A 14,676-nucleotide genomic window follows, 5' to 3' on the forward strand; every position below is an offset into this window, starting at 1 on the left:
AAGTCTCATGACATCAGGTCAAACATGGGTAAGGAAACCACCTGCTGATTACTACGTACTGCCCTCCCTCAGCTGATGAATTAGTGCTCCTCCATGTTGAACACCACTTGGAGGAAGCACTAAAGAGCACAGAATGTAGTCTGGATGGGGGACCTCAATTTCCATCATCGAGAGTGGCTCGGTAGCACCACTACTGACTGAGCTGGCCAGGTCCTAAAGAACGTAACTGCTAGAATGGGTCTACCAACAAGAGGGAAAAGCATACTTGACCTCATCCTCACCAACCTGCCTGTTGCTGATGCATCTGTCCATGACAGTATCGGTAGGAGTGTCCACCCCATAGCCCTTGTGGAGGCGAAGTCCAGTCTTCACATTGAGGATACCCTCCATCGTGTTGTGTGGTACTACCACCGTGCTAAATGGGATAGATTTCAAACCAATCTAGCAATTCAAGACTGGGTATCCTTGAGGTAATGTGGACCATCAGCAGCAACAGAATTGTACTCAAGCACAATCTGTAACCTCGTGGCCCGGCACGGCTCTACCATTACCACCAAGCCAGTGGAGCAATACTGGTTCAATGAAGAGTGCAGGAGGGCATGCCAGGGGCAGCACCAAGCATACCTAAAAATGAGGTGTCAACCTGGTGAAACTATAACACAGGACTACTTGCGTGCCAAACAGCATAAGCTGCAAGCGATAGAACTAAGCGATCCCACAACCAAAGGATCAGATCTAAGCTCTGCAGTCCTGCCACATCCAGTTGTGAATGGTTTTGGACAATTAAAACAACTCACTGGAGGAGGAGGCTCCACAAATATCCCCATCCTCAATGATGCAGGAGCCCAGTATATCAGTACAAAAAATAAGACTGAAGTATTTGCAACAATCTTCAGCCAGAAGTGCTGAATGGATGATCCATCTTGGCCTCCTCCGGAGGTCCCCAGCATCACAAATGTCAGTCTTCAATTCAATTCACTCCACTTGATATCAAGAAACAGCTGAAGGCACTTGAGAGCGCAAAAGCTATGGGCCCTGACAAAATTCCAGCAATAGTACTGAAAACTTGTTCTTCAGACCTTGCCGCACCCTTAGTCAAGCTCTTCCAGTACTACTACAACACTAGCATCTACCCGGCTATATCCTGTACACGAAAAGCAGGACAAATCCAACTCGGCCAAACGAATTTAAAAAAATCTTAAGACTTCTTATTCTTAAAACGTGTCCCCTAGTTCTCCCACAAGAAGAAACATTTTCTGCCCTTTCAAGTTCCCTCAAGATCTTTATATGTTTCAGTAAGATCACCTCTCATTCTTCTAAACTCTAGTGGGTATGGGCCCAATCTGTTTGATGTTTATTCATAAGATAAGTCTTTCATCCCAGGAATAAGCCAAGTGAACCTTCTCTAAAGGGCTTCTAATGCAATTTTATCTTTTTTTCAAACAAGGAGACCAAAACTGTACGCAGTATTCCAGGTGTGATCTCACCAAGGCCCTGTACAGCTGCAGTAAAACTTCCCTACTTTTATATTCCATCCCCCTTGCAGTGAATGACTAATTCCATGTGCCTTCCTAATCACTTGCTGTACCTGAATGCTCACTTTTTGTGATTCCTGTACCTCAAAGAGTTCTGCAATCTCTCTCTATTTAAATAATATGCTGCTTTTCTATTCGTCCTGCCAAAGTGGACAAGCTCACATTTTCCCACATCTGCCAAATTTTTCCCCACTCGCTTAACCTGTCTAAATCCCTTTGCCAACTCTCTACCTCCTCTTGACAACTTACTCTCCTACCCACCTTTGTGTCATCGGCAAATTTAGTAACCATACATTCGGTCCCTTTATCCGAGCCATTGATGTAGATTGTAAATAGTTGAGGCCCCAGCACTGATCTTTGTTGCACTCCACTAGTTACAGCTTGCCAACCTGGAAACAACCCATTTGTTCCCACCCTCTGCTTTCTGTGAGCTAACTAATGCCCATTGGAACAGGCAAGTGGGCTCTTGTTTTAATATTTCATCCAAAGAATCGCAATTCTCAACAATACAGAAACTTGTCAGTCCTGTTCTGGAATGCCAAACTGGATTGTGTGGAAGTGAAGTGAAGAAAATCATTCTAATGAAAGATTTATTCTCAATAATATAAGCATTTGTAATGTGTCATTTAAAAATGTCTGCTACAAACCAAATTAAGGGGCTTGTTATTATTATGCCTACTGTAACATGTAATAGTAGCATTGCAATCATCGAGACGAATTGCAAGGTCCAAGTTGTTATATATAGTTTGAAGGGGGCAGGTGGTGGTGGGGGGAGAGACTCTGCTAAATATAGCAGTACTGCCCTGGTAGGCATGCAGCACATGTTGGCTTACAGTGACTGGGTGTACTTTGTATCATTATCTCATCTACATGAGTTGTACAAGCTCAGCATGCTACAGTCATTGTGCATTGATTGAGATTCATATATCCACAGCCCAGTTTGCTTTGGGAATTATGGATCAAGACTATCTTCTAAATCTCCTGCAAGAACATCTTATGTTGCCATGGCAATGGCAACTCACATTTACAAAGCGCTTTTAATGGAGTAAAAACACCCTGAGGTGCTTCATAGGAGTATTAGCAACAACAGTTTATATAGCTTCCTTAACATCATAGAATCACAGAATTGTTACGGTGTTGGACAAGACCATTCGGCCCATCGTGTCTGCATTTTAACTTAGTGCCAATCTCCTGCCTTTTCCCTGTAACCCTGCACATTGTTTCTATTCAAACAATCATCTAATGCCCTCTTGAATGTCCCAGTTGAACATCCCTCCACTGCACTTCCAGGCAGTGCATTGCAAACCCCAACTACTCTCTGTGTGAAAAAGTTTATTCTCAACTCACATTTGCTTCTTTTGGCAAACACTGTAGAACTGTGCCCCCTGGTTCTCGATCCACTTATGAGTGGGAACAGTTTCTCCCTATCTACTCTGTCCAGGCCCCTCATGATTTTGAAAACTTCTATCAAGCCTCCTCTTAGCCTTCCCCTCTCCAAGGAAAACAGTCCCAACTTCTCCAATCTTTCCTCATCACTGAAGTAAAAACTCAGCAGGTCTGACAGCATCTGCGGATAGAGAAACAGAGTTTACGCTTCGAGTCCGTAAGACTCTTCTTCAGAGCACAATCCCCAGAGCAATACCCTGGGTCTCGGGATTACCAGCCCAGTGACAATACCGCTACGCCACCACCTGAAAACTGACAGCACTTCACAGGAGCATTGTAAACCAAAAGGAGATATTAGGTTAGATGACTCAGAGTTGGTTTTAAGAAATATCTTAAAGGAGGAGAGCGAGGTCGAAATGTGTAGGGAGGGAATTCTAGAGTGGGCCTAGACCACTGTTGGCATGGCCACCAATGGTGGAGCAATTGTAATTGAGAATGCACAAGAGACCAGGATTAGAGGAGCAGAGATATCACTAAAACAGATTATTTGGTCATTATCACATTGCTGTTTGTGGGAGCTTGCTGTGTGCAAATTGACTGCCGTGTTTCCTACATTATAGCAGTGACTACACTTCGAGGATTACTTCGTAGGCTGTAAAGTGCTTTAAGGTTTATGATGGTTATGAAGGACACTATTGTTAAAAAACATTTTTTCTTTTCAAATATGGAAGGACACTGCATTATCTGGTCACTTGGAAGCTGACCTGGATTTTTAAAAAAGTCATAAGCTCACCCTTGGACTGGGAGCAAGCATGCCTTTTCCAAAAAAAATCACCTGACCAGCATGGTACTTGAGGGGACAAGAATTGTTTGCTTGTTTGCACCCCAATTATTTTAATGGACGGGGGAAAAAAACTGGTTTAAAGGCAAAGGCTGGTGACTTACTGGAAATAAGCTTTAAGTTTTGGACTTGATTTTTTTGAATTCAGCTGGAACTGAACTGAGAAAGTGAAAATCTGCCCAGCTTACACTCTTGTTGCCTTACCTGAAACCAGGTGATTGTCAGTATTCAGCTAAGAATCCTCGTCTCAGTGGAATGTGTCTGCCTTTGGAAACCTGAGGCTGAGACAAGAAGGATTGATCTGGCTATATTCTCCTCTACACCGAAGCTTCGTTGGTGAGAACCTCCAGACATCCATTGGGACAAGTGGCCCATCTTCACACGAGGGAGCTCCGGATCGACAGTGTCAAAACGCTGCAAATGTTATCCTTTATTTTATAAAGTCTATCCTTCAAAGCCCATCTCTGCAGAGACTCTAAAACAAAAACAGAAATACCTGGAAAAACTCAGCAGGTCTGGCAGCATCGGTAGAGAAGAACAAAGTTGACATTTCGAGTTCTTCTCCGCCGATGCTGCCAGACCTGCTGAGTTTTTCCAGGTATTTCTGTTTTTGTTTTGGATTTCCAGCATCCGCAGTTTTTTGTTTTTATCTCTGCAGAGACCCTATCTGTTTGTCCTTTGTGTGTGTGTGTGTGTGTGTGTGCTGGGGAATTTTAAAAGGGATAGATAGTTATACTTTCAGATTACAATTGTATGTTAACCAGCTCCTGCAACTTGTTTTTTTAAAAATTAGTTTTATTTTTTAATAAATCAATCATTCTGAGTTTATTGAAAAAAGATTGGTTAAAGTCTCTTTTATTCTGGATCTAACAGTAGCAAAGGAAGATAATTGACCATTTTGGTAAGCGATTTAAACTTTTAAACTGATGGTGCAACCTGCGGGGTAGTGGGACTAGATAAACTGCACACCACCCCCCATCCTGGCTATAATACTATATAACTGCAAGTCTTTCTTTCTTTGACCAGTAAGAAGGAATTTAATAAAGTATCACAAACAGTAATGTCTAACTTTTGTCACTTTTGGCTACTCCCTTTAAAATGAGGAGGTACGGGGAGAATTTGGCTAATCCTTACGACGTTAGAGGTAGCACAATCCCACTGGCCTGTGTTAAAATTAGGATGACTCGGTGCAATCCATGTGAATCGGTCTTCTCAAATTTCAGTGGCGTTTCCTATTTTAGCAGGGTTGGGGAGTGCTTGCAACTCCTCCCATGGGATTGGTGCAATTTCCAGCCACCAGCTGTGGCCTTTCATGTTCAATTTAATCCATGCTTTTCATTTTGGCACTTTCCTGAACATTTTAATGTGACAGTGATGCATTGCACCCTATAAAGGTACTGCAATCCCATGACTCACTGTCCTGACCAATTCACCATGTAGAGCTCATATGTCTTCTACCAATACGCAATAGCTTCTGCTTAACCACCAATAACCTAGCTGCCTTTCTTCAGCTCATCGGTTTGAGTGATCATCGCATAGAACCGCACAGGAGGAGGCCATTCAGCCCAACGAGTCCATCCTAGCTCTTTCGAAGAGCAATCCAGTCAGTCCCACTCACCCACACTTTCACCGTGTCCCTGAAAATATTTTCTCCCTTTAATCCAATTCCCTTCTGAATGTTTCTATAGAATCAGTTTCCACCGCCCTATCGGGCAGCGCATCCCACATCCAATTTCGTTGCATGAGAAAGCTTTTTCCTCGTGTCACCCCGGTTCTTCGGTTAGAGGTAACTTTGCAATTTTGAAAGGAACAAGATTCTCTTCCCCTTTGCCTTATCTTACCATCCTGGTAGGCAGCCATTTGCAGAGCATCGCCACCAAGCTTTACTGCCTCACTTTAACCACAGTGAAGAAATGTTCCAGGTGGAGGCCAGTGCCCCGGGTACCCAGTGACTCCAACGTGAAAGTGCAGCTAACTGGAAGGTGGGTAAGGTCAGGATCGATGCCTCCTCGCTTAAATGCCTTGAGTCATTTTCTGGCTACATTCCTCTGGAAGTGGTTGCCAGGAGGGGTGCTCATGCCTATATTCTGAGTGCCTCATTTCCAGCCTGTATGTCACTCCTGGGTACTTGTTATTCTATCTATATGCCACCTGGACCCCTCAATTAAATTCCAGTCTGTAACGCAATTTGGGTATCCATCATTCTATAAAGAAACCATTCAAACCCCTCGATTAGATTCCAGTCTGTAATGCAATTTGGGTACCCATTATTCTATAAAGAAACCATTCAAACCCCTTGATTAGATTCCAGACTGTAACGCAATTTGGGTATCCATTATTCTATAAATAAACCACTCAAACCCCTGATTAGATTCCAGTCTGTAACTCGCTCCTGGGGTATCTGTTATACTATATATAACCCATCCAAACCCCTCGATTAGATTCTAGTCTGTAACTCACTCCCCAGTGCTATTATTCAATATACAAATCAACCAGAACCCTTCGCATAGATTCCAGTCTGTAACTCACCCCTGGCTACCTGTCATTCTATAAATAAACCCCCCCAAAACCTCTCAATTAGATTCAAGTCTGTAACTCACTCCTGTGTGTCTTTTATTCTATATATAAATCATCCGAACCCCTCAATTAAATTCTAGTCCATAACTCATGCCCGGGTATCTTTTATTCTATTTAAAACTGTGCCCCCCTCCCTCACCACCCGAACCCCTCGATTAGATTCCAGACTGTAACTTACTCCTGGGTTATTCTATACATAAACCACTTGAACTTAACCCCTCAATTGGATTCCAGCCTGTAACTCACGCCAAGGTATCTATTATTTTATATATAAACCCCCTGAATCCTTTGATTAGATGTTAGCCTGTAACTCGCTTTAGTGTACTGTGATGACTCGTGTGCGAGGAAAAACTTATATTTTCTGTTGTGTGATGATATCCTTTTAAGAGCAAAATGGGTTGGGGTGTATTTTGAAAGAGGGTTAATTGGTTTTCTGATTATGGCCTCATTAGATTCCAAGAAATGGTGACCTGGGTTACCCTGAGGATGAACAGCTAATAAGCATAGGATAAATAAAAAGATAATTGCAATGGGGTGAGGTCAGCCTGTTTTTCTTATGTTTGGCAGTTCAGAATACTGGGAATTTGTGCAAAGAGAAAACAAGCAAGGCTCCCTCTGCATGGAACAGTTATCTGTTTTTCCAGTCTCTAAACAAATCCTGGTGCTGAAACAAGTCTCTTGCTTCAGAGGTTAGAGCAGAGAATGTCTTACTGTGTGTGTTATACAGTTGGAAAGGACAGAACACTGAAGACAGGAAGGATGAGGGACTGTGGATTGGACAATACCCATTGTTGCTGTTGAAGTGGTGCCAGAGCCCACCAGGCTGTCTAAAGGTGTCGGAGAAGGGAGTGGCTAGGGGTTCTGTTGCATCAGGACTGTTGTGACATGAGTGGGAGAGGGTTTGTAGGTGTGCACCTAGTTGGTGGTAAATGTGTCCGGGGCTTTGTATGGAAAACAACTGCTGAGGAATATGACTCAAGGGCCAAAACAATTGGATGTGAAGTGAGAAATCCTACAAAATGGAGGCCATGTTGCAAAGACTGTAAGATTGCATGTGACACCACATTTGTGTGGGAAGTAATGCAAGTGTCATAGAGTCATATAGTCATAGAGGTCTACTGCACAGAAAAAGGCCCTTCAGCCTATCGAATCTGCACCAGTCAAACAAGTACCTAACTATTCTAATCCCATTTTCCAGCACTAGGCCCATTGCCTTGTATGCCATGGCATTGCAAGTGCACATCCAAATACTACTTAAATGTTATGAGGGTTTCTGCCTCTGCCACCCTTTCAGCCAGTGAGTTCCAGATTCCCACCACCTCCTGGGTGAAAAAATTCTTCCTCACACCCCCTCTAAACCTCCTGCCCCTTACCTTAAATCTATGTCTCCTGGGGAAAGGCATGGCCCAGGGAAAAAGGGAGAGGGAGTACATAAACCTTCAGCATTCCACCTCTTCCAAAAACAAAAATCTTCATTTGGACACAAGTAGAATGTGTCTCACTCTTGCAGCACCGCAGCTCAATGACACTGTCTAGGCTCTTGGCATGTGGTGGTGGGGGTGAAAGACAGAAAGAGAGGGATCAGTATCCTCAGCAAAAATGAGTGAGGGAGGGGAGGGAAGTATATACTGCAGTGATGCTGATCACAGTTCATTCAATTCAACATGAACACCGCAATTTAAACTTCACTTTAGCCTGGGTTTTCTTGCTAACAAGGCTTTTAGCATCTGAAGGCACTTGTTCACCACACATATGACTCCTCTTTAATGATGCCATTAATGTATTAAATATGAATTTGTGGACTCTCTCAATGCCAGAATGGTAAAGTTCAATAGATTGACTCAGATTAAAAGTCATCAGCTTTGTTTATACAGCATACAGCCCTCAGACTATCAGACTCCAGCGGTTCTAACAGCCCAGCCTCTGCAAAAACAAACATTCACGGAATTCAAAATGACCTTTCCGATGCCTCTGCACGCTTCTCAGTTCGCTCCTGATCAAGGATGATAAGTTTTCGTGCCACCTCTTCACATTTGCGACTATATAAGGCACATCTTTGTTGCATCAACGACGTAAAATGAAATTTAACTTTTTATTCCAAATATCCTTCATATGTTAATTCGTGCCTTAATAATGTTGATTTTAGATGGTTTGTTACAGTAAAAGTTTTAAAAGTGACATTCTGTCCAGTGGTTTCCTTTTTGTTAACATTATGGGCTATCATTATTTTAAAAAAGTTATTGGTCTCTGCAGGGATTGTAATAGTATCCATTATTCTATATATAAACCATTTGAGCACCTCAATCATATTCCAGATTGTAACTCACTCCCGGGTATCTATTATTCTACAAGTAAACCATCTGAACCCCTCGATTTGATTCCAGCCTGTAACTCACTCTGCCATGTGATTTGAGCCTGATCCTTCAGTGACTCAGCAGTGTAGAGCAGAGGGCTTAGTGAAGGTCTGGTATGTATATATCAAGCTAAAGGCCACTCTGTCCCAGTAAGGAGAACTCCCAAAACAAGTCTGCCAAACAAGTGTGACAGATTTAGGCAGTGAAGCAAGCTTCTTTGCATTCCAGATCAGGAATGGAAGTGTGATAGTCTATGGAGACACCCTTGGTCTGAAGTTTAAACTCTATCTCTACAAGAAAGACAGGGGCAGAATGCAAGAAACTAGTGAGGAACCAATAGAGAAGGTACTGGTAATGTACAATGGAGGGTCAGTGCGAGCAGTATCTTGTGTTTTTTTGCCCTCATTTGTACTGCAATTAACTATCTGTGCAACACTTTTTGTTCCCCTCCCTTGCTTGCTCTCATCTGCCTTTTCCCCTTGGTGCAGCCTTCTGACTCATTCCTTACTTTGATTTACACCTGTAACTATTCCTTTTCAATCTCTCTTCCTCATTCATTTTTCTTATCTACGCACCTTTTCCTCACTCTATATGCCACTCTCCGCAACACACTTCCACTCCCCTTTCCTTGCTCTCTCTCTCTCTCTCTCTCTCAGGCTCCCTGGATTTGGACTGTGAGTAGCTTTCTCCCAAGACGCAGATCAAATCTAAAAGCTTGTTTCGAAGCCAGTTACAAACATGTTTTTCCAGACCTGTTCTTGCACAAAGGGAAGTAGCACAAATGGGCCAGTGGGTATTGCAAACAGTCAGGGGGAAACTGAACAGTTGCAGCCTGCACTTTATATGGAACTCATATGATGTGTTACCACAAATAAAAATTCTTCCATCTGCTTCTCCGCACATTGATGGTGGCTGAGAAATTTTCCACAATACTTTCCTCTCCCATCCCCACTCCCTTCCCTCCACCCCGTAAACACGCACATGCTCAGTCTTAATTCTTCCTGATCCCCAGAAGGCAAGCAGAACAAATCACTGTGGGTCCAGTTTTATTCTTTGCACCTTTATCCTGATCTGACCGTTTGACAGTATCGCCTCTCCTGTTTTGGTCTCTTCACCAGCTTTTTCTGTGCTTCCCTCTTAGTCTCACGTCTTCCTCTCCTGTTTGTACCTGCACCTTGTTCATTTTCTGTCTCCTTCTCTTTGTCTACATGTATTATCCTCCATTGTCCTCTCTCTGTTCCACAGCTCTGGATCGATAGAGCTCTCTCTCTGACCCCCACACGTTTCTCATTCTTATCCTCTTTGCTGACTGCAAATTGTTCTGTTTTCTCCCCAAGCTCTTCTTCTCCCTTCCTCTCTCACACACCCCCCGATTCCGTACTCTATTTCCACTTCTCATTTTCCCTGACCTGACTTTCTTTCTTTCACTTGCTCTCTCTCCCTCGTTCACTCTGCCTCGTAACATGTTCTCTGATGGACTGTCCAATTTTAAAAGTTCCAGATCTTTCTATGCTGTAGGCTGTTCCTTTGCAATTCTCAGAGACTATACTACGAAATCTAAAGAGTCTCCAATCATGTCACTTGTGAACGAGAGTAAGAAATAAGGGATCATATAATTCTATAATGCCTTTGGTCACTGATGCTTATCATCAATATCTTTCCGTTTAGAGCGTGGTGTTGCTGTGTTTTATTGGCTAACTCTAATGGCAAATTTGACCAAACTTCATAATGTTCACATGGGTGCCTGTTGAACTTTTAAACGGGTCATAGATATTGGTGACCTAGATGATTGACAACCCTTGTAGGGAACAGGACCAATGCCAAGATTACAAGGGGGTTCAGGGATGGGATATTTATTGCCCATCCCTAATTGCTCAGTGAGAAGGTGGTGGTGAGCCACCTTCTTGAACCGCTGAAGTCCATGTGGTGTAGGTACACCCACAGTGCTGTTAGGGACAGAGTCCTAGGATTTTGACCCAGTGACAGTGGAGGAACGACGAAGTATTTGCAAGTCAGAATGGCGTGTGGCTTGGAGGAGAACTTGCTGGTGGGGGTGTTCCCATGTGTCTGCTGCCCTTGTTCTTTTAGATGGTAGAGGTCACAGGTTTTGAAGGTACTGTCAAAGGAGCCTTGGTGAGTTGCTGCAGTGCATCTTACTGTGCACACTTCAACCATTGTGCATCGGTAGTGGAGGGGAGTAAATGTTTAGGGGAAGTATTGAGAGGTTTGGACTGGCACACTGTATGGAAAGGTGATTCAGAGTTGGGTCCAACACATGCTGTGTTTGTGTGTCTGCGTGTGAGTGCATGCATGTGTGTTTATTCCGTTATCATTGTTGTGGTCTTAGTCGTGGATCTGGATTTACAGATTAGGCTTGAGGCTAGACTGTTGGTAAAGTTTGCCCTTTATCGAACATGATACTAACTATGTACAGTATAGACTCAGCATGAGGCTCTACATAGAACTGTCTCTCTCCATGCTCGGTTTTTTAACATTTTATTTATTCTTTCATAGCTAGGCCAGCATTTGTTGCCCATACCTAACTGCCCTTGAACTGAGTGACTTGCTAGGCCATTTTAAAGGGCAGTTAAGAGTCAACCACATTGCTATGGGTCTGGAGTCACATATAGGCCAGGCTAGACCAGACTAGGTAAGATTTCCTTCCCTAGAGGCATTATTGAACCAGATGGGACTTTACAACAACCAATGATAGTTTCATGGTCACCATTACAGAGGCTAGCTTTCAATTCTAGATTTCATTCAAGAAATTCAAATTTCATTAGCTGCCGCAGGCCCACATGTCACCAGAGCATTAGCCTGGCCCTCTGGATTACTAGTCCAGTGACATTACCACTATAGCATCATCTCCCCATGTTATGTGACCTTATGTCACTGATGTAGACCATAGATTTACATATCTAACATTAACCCTATATACTACGTCTCCCCCAAGTCTCTGACTCTGATAAATACTATTTACATTATCCTACATCTCCCTCAACAATCTCCCGAGATATTCATTTGCAAACTGTGGGCCATTGTCTGAAATGGCAAGATCTGGAATGCCATGTGTGGCAAAAATTTATTTTAGTGATTTAATGACTGCTTCTGAGGCTGGACCATGAAGATGTTTAACCTCAATCCATCTGGAGTAATAGTCAACAACTATGAGGAATGTCTTCCCCTTGAGGTCAAAAGGGTCCATTCCCAGAAGTTCTCATGGTCTGGATGGAAATTATACTATCAGCAGTTCCTTTTGGTCTTAGCGATGAATTGCACAGGTGATGCAGCTTGAAATCATCTCCTCTAGTGATTTTGAGATTCCTGGCCACCAGGCTAAATTTCACTCTCTAGCATGCCACTTTGTAATGACTAGGAGATCCTGGCGTATTCTCTGAAGGATCTCGAGTCTGAAGACACTTGATACAAAGGACTTCTCATCGTAAATTAGCAAGTCATCCACAACACTGAAATGTCTTTGTTGTTCAATGTATTGTTTCAGGATGAGATTGTTTGGAACATATTCTGGCCATCATTTTTACAGTATTCTCAAATTTTAGCACATCCTTCATCTGTTGTCTGTGCTTGCTGTGTTTCATTCAACCTTTATGTGGTTGCAGGCAGGAATTTTGTGAGCTGTATGACTTGACATCCTCGACAAGGTTGACGGCCTCCTGTTCAGGCTTCTCACCAGGAATGCCTGACAAAGCATCTGCTGTTGTTTGCTGATTGCCTTGTACCTATTCGGTCGTGGCATCCGACTTCATCAGTCTCAGCTGGAATCTCTGGACTCTCGGTGGCATCTTTGCTAGTTCCTTGCTATGTAATAAGGTGACCAATGGCTTATGGTCTGTCTGGATTGTAAACTGGAGGCCTAAGGTGTAGTCAGCGCACTTTGCATAGGCCCATGTGGCTACCAACGCTTCCTTCTCAATTACAGCATATCTATTCCGTTTCAGTCAATGACCGAGATGCGTAATGAGCTGGTCTGGGTGTTCCATCTTTTTGGATTTGAAAGCATACTGCTCCTGGTCCTGTCGCTGATAAATCCACAGCAACTATTGTGGGGAGTTCCAGGTCATAGTGTGCCAATATGTCCGGTGAAATAAACATGTCCTTGATATCCTGGAAGAGGTTTGTTGATGTTCTCCCCAACACCATATGCCTAGTCTTGTCTGAGCAATTGTTGTGGTTGTTCGCTTATCAGTGCCAGATTAGGGAGGAACTTCTCTATCTGACTGACCGTCCCCATGAAACTCCATAATGAAGAGGGGTGGTGGAAAACCTTTGATTGCCTTGGTCTTAATATAGCCAGTAGTTTGGATTCCTCATCCAAAGGGAGTTGCCAGAAGCCACTGTTTGCATTGAACTCTGTTAAAATGGTACTTTTTGCTGGCTTTGCCAGGCTCTCATCCATAGATGACATTGGGCAGATCTCCATTTGCACTGCTTGTTTAACTGTGTGAGGTCAACACAGATGTGCATTGAGCTACTCGGGAACCACGCACCAATTGGTGGGTTTGGCGGCAGGTGAGATGTCTCCCTCCTGTATCACTGGCTCAATTTATTGTTTCACTTTTTGTAAAAGTTGGTGTGGAGCCTTCCTTGAGGTGAACAAGCACATTGGTTTTGTATCTGGTCTGAATATGATGTAGTAGTCTGCTTTCAGCTTCTGCAGGCCTCTGAATAGTTCCAGGAATTCTGTCCTGAATTCTATTAATTTTTCTGAGCTTCCTAATTCATCTACTTTGTGGGTGAGCTGTAGGTGCTTTTCGACTTAGCAGTGAACATTCTTGGTTGTGGATCACGTACAAAGTTTCTGTGATTTCTCTTCCTTTTTACTGGAGTTTAACAGTCAACTGTCTCTTGACTTTCAGCTGAATGTCAGTGCAATTTTCAGCTAATTGATATAACTCATTAATAAAGGAATCTACACTCTCTCTTGGCATTTGGGTACACTGATTGAATTTTGCTCTTTCTATAATAGTGTTTTCTCGAAGACTAAAATAAGGATCAAAGGCTTTGATAACTTCTTCATATGTCACCGTGTCATCATTTATGCCCTGTCTGACCATTAAGTCGCCTGCACTATTGCCTCTGGAATAGAGTGAAGTACTGACCTGTTCCTTGCTAGTCTTCTCTGCTAGTTCCAATGCTGCTCTCTACCTGGTAAACCTGCAACGCCAGCCTCTGCCACTTCTCGGCTTGGTCCGGGCCTTCCACATGGCTGAAGCACTCTGGTAAAGGTAGGAGTTCTTTCCATGTCTTCCTTTTGCTGTAGCCTTTTCTGGAGTTCGGTTGAAGATTTTCCTGTGATGCCCTTGTCCTGCAGTTGTTTCTCTTCCATTTGCTGGATTCTACACTTGTTGCTTTTCTCGTCGTGATTAAATGCTGTTATCATCATTGTCGGTCTTAGAGGTAGTAGTCATGGATCTGCATTTAAAGATTAGGCTGGAGACTAGACTGTTGGCAAAGTTTACCCTTTATTGAACATGGCACTAAATATGTACAATCCAGACTTAGCATGAGGCTCTACATAGAACTGTCTCTCCCATGCTCTGTTGTCATAAGATCTTATATCACTGATGATGTAGACTATTTATTTACATACTTAACATTAGCCCTTTCTTCTGTACTATATTTATGTCTGTGTTATGATGACTGAGATGGTGTCTAGCACCTGCTAACCTGGATTTAGATGGTCTGGAAGGTGCTGTGTAAGGAGCCTTGGTGAGTTGCTGCAGTGCATCTTGTAGATGGTACACACTGCTGCTGCTACTGTGCGTCGGTGGTGGAGGGAGTGAATGTTGGAGGTGGTGGATGGGGTACCAATCAAGCGGGCTGCTTTGTCCTGAATGGTGTCGAGTTTGTTGTATGCTAAACAGTTAGGTAATAATCTGCAGCTCTCATTCTGTTTTCAGCTTCCAGAACTGGACAGCAGTCTGTTTGAGAAGTTTCTGCCTGACAAGATTGGTGAGTAAAG

At 43.2% G+C, this 14,676-nt stretch overlaps 1 protein-coding gene across 3 annotated transcripts in view; it reads left to right on the plus strand.

Moving 5' to 3' along the window:
* The first annotated feature begins 8,936 nt into the window (after positions 1-8,936).
* LOC144686864 (5'-AMP-activated protein kinase subunit gamma-1-like) overlaps positions 8,937-14,676 on the plus strand; it is a 44,082-nt gene continuing 38,342 nt past the window's right edge. For 2 of the 3 annotated variants that reach the window (XM_078552656.1, XM_078552659.1), the window contains exons 1-2: positions 8,937-9,038; positions 14,615-14,666. In XM_078552656.1, coding sequence (XP_078408782.1) covers positions 9,006-9,038; positions 14,615-14,666 — 85 coding nt within the window. In that variant the 5' untranslated portion in view covers positions 8,937-9,005. Of the gene's footprint in view, positions 9,039-13,892; positions 13,940-14,614; positions 14,667-14,676 lie in introns of those variants that run through there. The other variant, XM_078552658.1, reaches the window with a different exon arrangement.

The sequence above is a fragment of the Cetorhinus maximus genome, chromosome 11 (genome assembly GCF_964194155.1).
Source record: "Cetorhinus maximus chromosome 11, sCetMax3.hap1.1, whole genome shotgun sequence".
Classification (NCBI taxonomy): Eukaryota; Metazoa; Chordata; class Chondrichthyes; order Lamniformes; family Cetorhinidae; genus Cetorhinus; species Cetorhinus maximus.